Source organism: Syngnathus typhle, linkage group LG14 (assembly GCF_033458585.1).
Source record: "Syngnathus typhle isolate RoL2023-S1 ecotype Sweden linkage group LG14, RoL_Styp_1.0, whole genome shotgun sequence".
NCBI lineage: Eukaryota > Metazoa > Chordata > Actinopteri > Syngnathiformes > Syngnathidae > Syngnathus > Syngnathus typhle.
In genome coordinates, this window is record NC_083751.1 from 7,541,738 (window position 1) to 7,551,760 (window position 10,023).

At 39.0% G+C, this 10,023-nt stretch overlaps 1 protein-coding gene across 2 annotated transcripts; it reads right to left on the reverse strand.

Moving 5' to 3' along the window:
• Positions 1 to 1,192: 1,192 nt before the first annotated feature.
• LOC133167553 (cystathionine gamma-lyase-like) lies at positions 1,193 to 9,912 on the reverse strand. Of its 2 annotated transcripts, none has more exons than XM_061298451.1 (12): positions 9,676 to 9,909; positions 7,536 to 7,617; positions 7,179 to 7,274; positions 7,006 to 7,115; positions 6,664 to 6,798; positions 6,531 to 6,588; positions 6,264 to 6,341; positions 5,558 to 5,710; positions 5,365 to 5,486; positions 5,217 to 5,269; positions 4,617 to 4,764; positions 1,193 to 2,390 (listed from the first exon to the last, which is right to left on the reverse strand). In XM_061298451.1, exons 1-12 carry the CDS (start codon positions 9,847 to 9,849, stop codon positions 2,373 to 2,375), a joined length of 1,227 nt encoding a protein of 408 aa, XP_061154435.1. In that variant the 5' UTR covers positions 9,850 to 9,909; the 3' UTR covers positions 1,193 to 2,372. The 2 variants fall into 2 exon arrangements, with proteins under 2 accessions (XP_061154435.1, XP_061154437.1); XM_061298453.1 differs by lacking the exon at positions 1,193 to 2,390 and adding an exon at positions 2,500 to 3,515 and having other exon boundaries at positions 4,592 to 4,764; positions 9,676 to 9,912.
• Between the last annotated feature and the right edge of the window lie 111 nt (positions 9,913 to 10,023).

Genomic DNA, 10,023 nt, shown 5'->3' on the forward strand with positions numbered 1-10,023 from the left:
ACATTAGAGGCAGCCTGGACAGACGTACAAATAGGTACGTTTGTGCATTCTCAGGAGAAATTAGTTTAGCTGGCAATTTTTTCCATTAATGTCACTTCAATTTGCAATGAGCAGTTTTAAAGCTTTGGAGCCAAAGCCTGTGGTTTTGAACACGGTGTGAAGAGAAACCAAAAGAGTGACATTGACAGTAAACATGATATGCACATATGAGATCATGTACAGCATGTACTATATTTGTTATCTTGTGCATCATTGGTTATTTTTGTCATTTTGAGCAAATATAGACCTGCACTGAAATTATGGCATGCTGTAGAATGGTAATTTAAGTCTCAAGTGGGTTGGGTTCCAGATGGGCATGCAATCAACGACAAAGCGGTCTTTTATGAACGCTTTGTGTACTCGCTGTAATTTTACATGGATAATAAAAAATCCACAGTGCATACGCATCATACTGTCGCTTCCCGATTTGTAGCCTGAGGACAAATAGTACCGTTTGAACAAGAGGTAACGGGCTCAGTGGTCACGCATCATATTCACCAAGACGACCAGTAGGCTGGGAATTTTTACATTAGTCGCTATGGAAACCATATGGGTTAAAAGCTGAATGAGGAAAAATGTGAAGATTTTTTTTAGGTAACTCTTGTGTGGTTTCAACTCATGTCAGTCGTACATTGAGCATAAAAGGTCAGAATTACCACAGTGAAGATTTGGAATACTTTATAACGTGACACCTAACCCTACAAATTAACAGTTCAATTGCATCAATGATCAATCATTACAAGACGTAGCAGTCTCCCCAAACAGCCCCGTTTAGAGCAGGTTGTCAGCAAGTTGGCTCACCAGTTGACCTCCAAAGTTTCACAAATCTCTTATCCCAAGCAGTGGATGATGCAAGTGTCATCTTTGACCTCATGCGTGATGGAGAGCACATGAAGCTACTTTGTCCATCAGTTAGGCAACAGCTGGTGCTCACAACTATTGCTTGTTTATAGTCATGACTTTGGCTCCACATTTTTACAGTTTTAATCGGTGATAACTCATGTAGTGAATCATACTGTTTGAAACAAACACCCAAAAAATTCCTCACAGTCACAACATGACTACTTACTTTTATCTAGTAGTCTAAATCAGGTTGTTTTTGGCTCACCATGTTGCACTTTTGCAAGTTCAATGCACAAAAAACATTTCAGAGTATCCTTAAATTATTTTATTACATGAACAGTCCATGTCAACGTGAAACATGATCATATTCATGTTTATTTTCTCCTCGCCATCATCCATACATAGGCTAAAAATTGGCAGAATTGTTTGATCATTTAAACATTTCACATTTGCCTCAAATCACAAATCATCAGAAACCTGAAGCTAGAACGACTTACAATCCTTATTTTTTTAAATCATTAATTGCTCATCCTTTGGCACATCTTATACAGTATGCAAAGTCATCATAGAACTTAACAATGACGTATTTGGAAAGTAAAAGGAAGCAAAAATATGCTGAGAAAACTAACATACACCATCTGCCTAAATTCCTCGCTAAGTTATTCAGTCTCCTTGTGTTTGTCCCGGAAGATGTCTGATAGAAAGTGAGTCACACGCAGACTGTTACGTTACGGAAAACTGATTTAAATAGATTGTTGCTCCTTCAATGACTCTTACTGCCAATTATCCCTTTTAAGCATAAGGAAATAACATAAGCCTCTTGATGCAGGATATTTTCCAGTAGTAAGTGACAGACTACTTCTTTAAAACAAGAATATGTAATTCCACATTAAAAATAATAGCTTGATGGCAATATGTTATTGTCACCACCTGCTTCAATAGTTACGGGTAATTGTAATAAAAGTGGACTAGCCAGGACAACATCTGCATAGCTAATGTTTCTCCTCACAGTTGTGTGCAAAGAATGTTTAGGCGCTTGACATTGTGAATTATTTCTTTGATATTGATTTATTACTCAAAGGATGTCCAATTTTGCATAATGAGAAATTATTCATATAATAAGCAAATATTTTATTAAATGGAATAAAACCCATGTAACATTCATGACTGAGTCAAATGAAGAATAGCATGTCATTCTTGCACACACACATTTCAAAATGAATGTGCAGAAAGTTGTTTTGGGGATGATTGTGATTCATTGAAAGCCATGCGGTCTTTAATCAGGTGCTTGACAGGAAAGATGGAGATTTGTTTTACTCGTAGCGGAGTCAGCATCGTAGCACGTGTGTGGTTAGTGATACATTCAGGATGGAGGAAGAAAATATTTGTATCTATTGAAGAACAAGTGACATTTGTTGTTTGTGCGCTTAACTCCGTGTTGGTATTCAACAGTTGCTGCTGTTCTCGAAGAGCAAGCCCTCCAGACACTTTTAATTCTTCAGTGGATTCTATAAAAGAAAAAAAGAGAATAGAGATGGATAGAAGCCAGCAACCATTAATAAGACACATCCACAAAGCAACAGGGGGACATTTTAATAAGATGCTGGTAATGAGATCTTTTCCATACACAAAAAAATGATGATAATGTTCCTTCCCGCCTTTGGTTGATGAGTGAAGGCGGGGGGTGAACGTGTTTTGTGAATCAGATGCAGATTAACAGCCGGCCCACCACAGTGATAGCCAGTCAGTTATAAATTGAGAGCTCCAAGTCATAAAGCAACAGCCAAGTTTGAGACTCAAAATAAAAAACTAGGATGCTCGACTTTTTCAATCTGAGACGCGGTATGATTCAATTTATCGCCTCGCTCATTACAGGTGCAGTCTTCTCGCACAACCACAGATATGTGCCAATCTGATTCCCATTTGCTACAAATGGGCTAGTGAGGACTCAGCAAATACTGAGTATTGATGAGAGCCGGGGTCTTACAAAGAAGTCTGCTGCATGAGAGCGTCAGCAGGACAATTCCTGGAAATGTACTTTATTTCCTGGCAGTGTGGCAGCGAGTGGGAAATGGCAATAAAAGAGCCAAAATCAACTCACTTAAGGCCGTTTGAATATGTTAAATTCTACTTTAAAGTGTCAAATGAGGTCCAAGCAATTGTGTAATTGATGGGGCAATGAAATTATCTCTTGCATGGATGTTTTGGTTTGAAGGTGGTTCAAGCACAGTGGAACCTCAAAATTGGAACGTCCCAAAAGGTCGTGCCTTATTGAAACTGACTAAAATGATCGGGGAATAATGTGAGACGATTACCGTTACAGCTAATAATTAATCAATAATGAAGGTGACATCTTGAACTTGGCAAAAAAAAAACATTTTCATCTATATTGTTTCACATGGTAGGGTGATTAGTGTCCGAAACTGATTGCGTTGTTGGACTTCTGAGGTTCCGCTGTAATTCCAAACAAACAAAGTAATGCAAAATGAAATAGTGCGCAACACTGCAGCATGTTAAAAAGGAGGGTGGAGGAAAAAAAAAAATCAAAGCCATCACAGAACCTGTGAGGAGGATTCCGGGAAGACGCTTGTCGAGGGGCCATCTGCTGGCCTTGCAAAGACTTTGATGTCTTTCTGTGATAAAAATACAACACTGGGGCTAAAATAAAGAGTAGTACAAATGGACTAAAAATCTACAAATGGAAGGAGAAAGAGAAATTTGTTTTCTGAAGGATTTTCTGAGTACAAACTGAATCAGAATCTTCAGAAAATAGACTAGTGTAAAGAAAATGCATTTAGTTTCTGTGGTAGCAAATGGCTGCATGGATAGACCACAGCTTCCAACAAAGTAACGCAATCACGTTTTTCCTCTAGCCTTCATTTATTCTGAATTTGACAAATGTGGTGATGAATTGAGTCTGCCAAGTCACTAAATGCAAAATGCTAATTCGGACGTAATATCTACGTCTAGCTTTGTGCTTAATCTTCACTTTTGTAGTGCAGTTTTTAATCAAACGTTTGACTTTTTTTTCATTTTGGTATTCAAAAGTACAAGTGTACACTTTGAGGTTAGTTTTAAGCGTAAGAAAAAAAAAAACTCAAGAATGCGTTTTCACTGATAATTACTGTGTTTAGTGAAGCTGTGTTGCATCAAATCTATAATTTGAAATGCAGTTTCTGGTTGAATGTGTATAAAAAGCTATATCTCATGTATGTTCTTTGTCCTTTTTATTCCCGTTAAAGCAAGTCCATTCCTGTCAAACCTCCTCGTCCTTTCTTGGCTCTGTTGTAAAATAAAGGTCTCTTGACAGACGCACATTTCTTTTTATGGGCCTAACAAATTCTGCCTACTAACAGATAATTATGCAAATGCAACCTAACCGGAATAAAAAAAGTCTGAGCAATTCTCTTGTGCCACACTATATTACTGTCAGAATAAAAATTGGCAGTAAAACATCCGACAATAAGTTGGTATTGTCTTGGTATGGAGCCAAACACACTAAAAAGTGTGCGCAATGCTTTTCCAAACCTTTAAGTGACATTTACAAATTCATTGAATTCACAAGTTACACCCAATGGGAACCTTTATGAGGGCAAAGTACTTTCTCCCCTGGCAAAAACAAAAATAAAACAATTAACTAATTGATGGGCAAAAATCTGAGGGATTCTATAAAATCCCTTGGATTTTATAAAAATTACTTAGCAGCTACCTGCTGTTGCCCTTTCGAAACTTACATTAGGAAAAGCAGCAGCAAGTGCTTGATTCAGATCTTCAATGATGTCCGCCTTGTCCTCCAGTCCCACAGAGAGCCGGATCAAAGTATCACTAATGCCCAAGATGATCCTTTCTTTCTCGGGCACTGAAGCATGAGTCATAATTGCCCTGTGTTGGAATAAGATATTTTGGGGTGAACCATTTGCTTCATCAACACAAAGCCGTCTGTGTGGCGAACACAACAAAAACTTACAACCCCAGGGTTCATGCAACTAAGGGTCACAAACACTATTCAGGACCGATAAATATGGTAAAATACAATCGTGTAGCCTTATTTTATACATAGTATTTCAAAGGATTACTTGGTAATTATTAGGAATAAACATCAGGGATAGTAAAAGGAGGAAAAAAGCAAAAGAATCACTTAAGTGTAGGTGCTCATGCTTTAATATAAAAAATAGATATATCAAGGATAGCGGAAGCACCCTAAAAATCTATGGTTTGATCTCTGCTGCCCTCTTGAGGCGTTTTGCCTGACTCTGCCGTTTCCCCTTTCCAGCGGAAGCATATGAACTAGCCAGCCGAGCTTTGAACAAATATAAAACAGAAAAAGGACTTACGGATGCTCTGCTAAACTTTCATAACCACCAAGACTCTCGGCCACGGCAAACACCTGAATACAAAAGAAGACAATCGGTGACATCACAGAAGAATATGGCAATTGTGTTTAACGCCTACATAACAATTTCGATTTTTTTTGTGGCTTACCTTAAGACTCTTGAGGAAGCTGTTGGCATTTTGGAGTTTTCCTTTAATGTAGAAGGAGATCATCCCCGGACATCCCGTGCATTGTTTTTTCACCACATCATACTGTGGGTGAGAAGGCAGACCTGTGACAAGAAAAGAGGTAACTGTCAATAAAGTAGACAAAAGTGTCAGCTGCATGATTCTCGCACTCGACCTGGGTAGATGACACGCTCCACTCTTGTATCACCCTCGAGAAACTTGGCTGCGGCCATGGCGTTCTTGAAGTGGCATTCCATGCGCAGATGCAATGTCTTCAGCCCGCGGTTGACCAGGTAGCAGTCAAAAGGGGATGGCACGCCCCCTAGAGCTAAAATGAAAACATAACACTTTCACAAACCAGTTTCTAAAAAGCCACTTTCATTCGATTGTATTTGTGCTGATATTTAAACACATTTGATGCTTGACAGATGTTTTCAGTTGTGTTCTCACAGCCACCATCAAACCATTCCAGTACATCAAATACAATCGTGAATCACTAACCGATTTTGATTTTACCAGCACCACCTTGACATGGTAGCTTTTGGACATTGACTTTTGTCAAGGGAAACAACACGACGGCTCAAAGGTTTTCTTCCCCTCAAATGTTTCACTGGGTCACATAATTGGACATTGACTTTTGTCGAGGGAAACAACAGAACAGCTTTTCAAGTTATTTTTTTCCCATAAATGTTTCACTAGGTCACATGATGCTGGGTTAACCATAATTGCAGGTCTTAAAATTCACAAATCGTCTCCTCTTCATTTGACACAAACTGTTCTTTTGGTGCCTCACTCAATCATACGGCAATTGCGAGTGTGAATTAGGTTCTTGAGCACTTGGCCACACTAGCCCTAACGTACAATGTGTTCTTTTTACTCACCATTCTGCAGAAACTTCAGTCGCTCATACAGATCTTCTCGTGTGACTGACACCAGGCCCATAACCACGTCACTGTGACCTGACGATTATACAGAACGTGGATCAACCCAAAGGACATTTAGGTGAGTCAGCAAATATTTGATAGTAATATATGCAGATAGGGTGAGTGACATTAATGCTGGGGCCAAATGAAAAAAGAACTAAATAAATAAAACTGCCCCATAAAGTGGCCCTTTATGAGTAAAATGGAAAGAAAAACCTTACCTACCATTCATATATTTGGTGGCTGAGTACATGCAAATATCCGCCCCTAAAGCCAAAGGGCGCTGAGGGAAGAAACAAAGTAAATATGAATACAACTTGAAATTTAAATTGAGTGAACTGCGTGGCAAGTGTCACACCTGGAAGTAGGCAGACATGAAGGTGTTGTCTACCACAACCACAATCTCTTTGTTGTGATTGTGGACCAAGTCGGAACAAACCCTGATGTCGACAACTTTCATGGTGGGGTTGGTTGGCGTCTCAATCCACACCATCTGCAAAAACAGCCACAACAACACGATAAGGGCTATTTGGCAAAACAATGTGCTTATTTACAATGCTAAGCAAATGACACAAGCAATGGAAAACAAAGGTACGTAACTGCCCTTCTTGCAAGTAAAAATAAACAGCTATTTAAACATCTCAAACTTGTTAGGTCTTTTGGAAGGTGACCAAAATGGAAACAAAAATTCTGCACTTACTTTTGTGTTGGGCTTCAGAGCTCCTTGGAGTAGTTCTGGTTTGGTACAATCCACTAAGGTGATCTGCAGCCCAAATTCAGCAGCCACTCTTTGGAAGTAGCGGTTGGTACCTTGTAGATTCACAAAATGTAAAATGTCACCACTTTGCAAACTCTAATTTTCTCTTGACTCACCTCCATAAACATCATCCATGCAGATGATTCCATCTCCCGCCTTCAGCATGTGAGTGATGGTCACTGTGGCAGCAAGCCCTGAAGCCACGGCAAGGCCTGCAGCAATATAATAATAAAAATGTAAATTAAGTCTTAATCACCTCTAATAAAGTGGCACCTCTAAGTGAAATGCTACTACATTCATCTAAACCCAGACGAAAATCGACTTTGAACCACCACCACACATTGCAACTTGTGATTTTAATTTAGCTGGTTTCCATAAAACGCGTCTGTTAAAATAAAAAGCATACTTAAATGAATTGTGGTCATCCTTGGATGTTCCACTTAAGTTTACATTGTACACATTGTTGCACTTACAGTGCTTTGCCCCATCCAGTGCTGCCACGGCTTTCTCAAGACAATCTCTTGTAGGATTTCCACTGCGGCTGTATTCGTAGCCCTGTGTGAGAGAGAAAAAAGGTCCAACAAAGCTGGAAGTTGAATTTTTTCGTCAGCGGATAAAGCAGATCAATGTATTCCTGTACTAATTTTTTCAAAAGTAGGCACAGGAATGTATTCTCCCCAGGTTTTGCTGCAACTCTGAGAGACAAAGTTGGACCCCAGTTAAAAATTAAAAACAGTCACAACATTCTTCACAGCCATTGTGTGAAGGACATTGTTTTTTGTTTTTACAATAAGTAATGTATGCAAGGTATTTTTATTGCTTCTATCCAGATGTAATAATTACAAAGGAAGTTATGAAACTCTGCTTAACCCCCCCCCTTACACTTACTTTAAGCTAAATTTAGTTTGTGTAGTCACCAATACTTTGAGAAATTGAATCATACACAATTGTGTAATCTATCAAGGAGATTGCATTATACATAGTGTAATCTCACCAACAGCTTCGTACTCCAGGCTGTTAGGATCCTGAACTCTCTCCCGCCTTCTGCGTAGCGTCCTGTAATTATGCGCTATATTCTGACTGTCTGCTGAATGCACACTTGCTCCATTTTTGCTCCTCTTATTATGTTATTTGTTTATTTATTCATCACTCTTCTTTATTCATTGTTTGTGCCGTCTTGTTTTAATTTTTTTATGTTGTTTACTTGTATGTTAATTATGTACTATGTCTTGTCACCGTGGGATAGTGGGAACGTAATTTCGATTTCTTTGTGTGTCTTGGCATGTGAAGAAATTGACAATAAAGCAGACTTTGACTTAAAAAAAAACAAAAAAAAATGGAATGAGTGTCACACCCACTTCCACAATGGGAAAAAAAAGTCTTTAATCACTGAAGGTAAAACAATTGAGTCTCATAACGCCACACTTTACGATATTTTGTATACATTTATTTCAGTTTTTTGGATTCTTGATTTTCAGTGTGTTTTATTTAAGTGATAGAAATGCATTTCATAATGATACACGTTGCATGGCTGCAATTGAACATGTTTATGATTATAAATGTATGCAAAAAATAGAAAAAAAAGAGAAGATTCAAATGTTACCCCGTAAAAGAATTTTGCATTTTTTCAATATATATGGCCTTGAAGTGTTTTTTTAAATGGATACGCACTGTAATTACTGCTTTTTTTAGATTGGCATAGACTACAGCGGTGTCCCAACAAAGATAGGAAGGAGTATTTATATTTTGTTGTATTTATGTTAGTTTCCTTGAATCAAATGATATGGCAAACTTTTTCTGGCATTTTTTTTTTTAATGATACGGCTCAAGGACAGTTTAAGGTTCTGGGAAACCCAGTTTGGAAAACACGGGATTACAGCGTGTTCCCATCCCACTGCAAATGGGGGTTATCGTAAACTGAGGACACCTGTACATATTACAAACATGGATTCACGTCATCAGGGTTACTGTTTGCTTTGAGGCAACAGGTAAACATTCCTGTGAACAGCACCATGTGTGTAGAATAATTTGTGAAGATAAACCAGTTTAGTCTAAATACACTAAACAGTCCAAAGACTTCAGCCATTAACCCAAAAGCCAAATAATAGGCATTCTGACAATATCTATAGGATGTGTGCCCCATGTTAAACGGGGGCACGCTTGTGGGGTCAAGCATACCAGAGTGGACAAAAACAATGTCAAAGGTCGTAAAGCCAGCAGAAGTGGATTTGAGAATTTGGCCCTTTAAATGTTTTTTGTGTTTGTGTCTACTGCTGCGTTTCATCACTTCATCAAAGAGATGCGGACATATTGGAGTTATCCGTGATGCCAGGCAGTACTTGAAAGGAAAAAAATATATGTTTTACTTTTGGCCCATGTTTAAAGTACGCATTCAAGAAAGACAAATTTCTCTGCACATCACCTTATTCATAACTGGCGGAGCTATGATAATTATTTTTTTATTAAACAACCACGTGAGATGAACCCAAGAAGCTAAGAATATGATGCAACCTCATTAACCCTCACCCCACCATAAACCTTTGCAAATTAGAAAAGAGGAGTATAGTATTGGAACCTTCACTATTATAATTTGATCAATTACCGTGTACTTACAAAATGCTTTCCTGGTTCGCTCTGTTTAAACGTGGTTGAGAGCGATATCGGCGGCACCACGGCCCTGGAGTTCCATAGCTCCGGCTCTTGACCCACGTGGATGGCATCGGTGGCGAACGACTTGAAGGGCTTGTTGAACATGTCGCCCCGATCGCCCTCAATGCGGTTCTCCATAGCTATGCGGTGCGCGTCACACGGTTAGAAGCCCTGAACTGGAAATGACAGCACGAAGGGGATGAGCCTTTGTATGTACGCCGGTTCTGCTGGTCTGTTTCAGCCAATCAGCGTTCGGCATCTTAGAATGCGCAGCGTCGATTGGTGGACGATCAGTACGTCCAAACCACATGA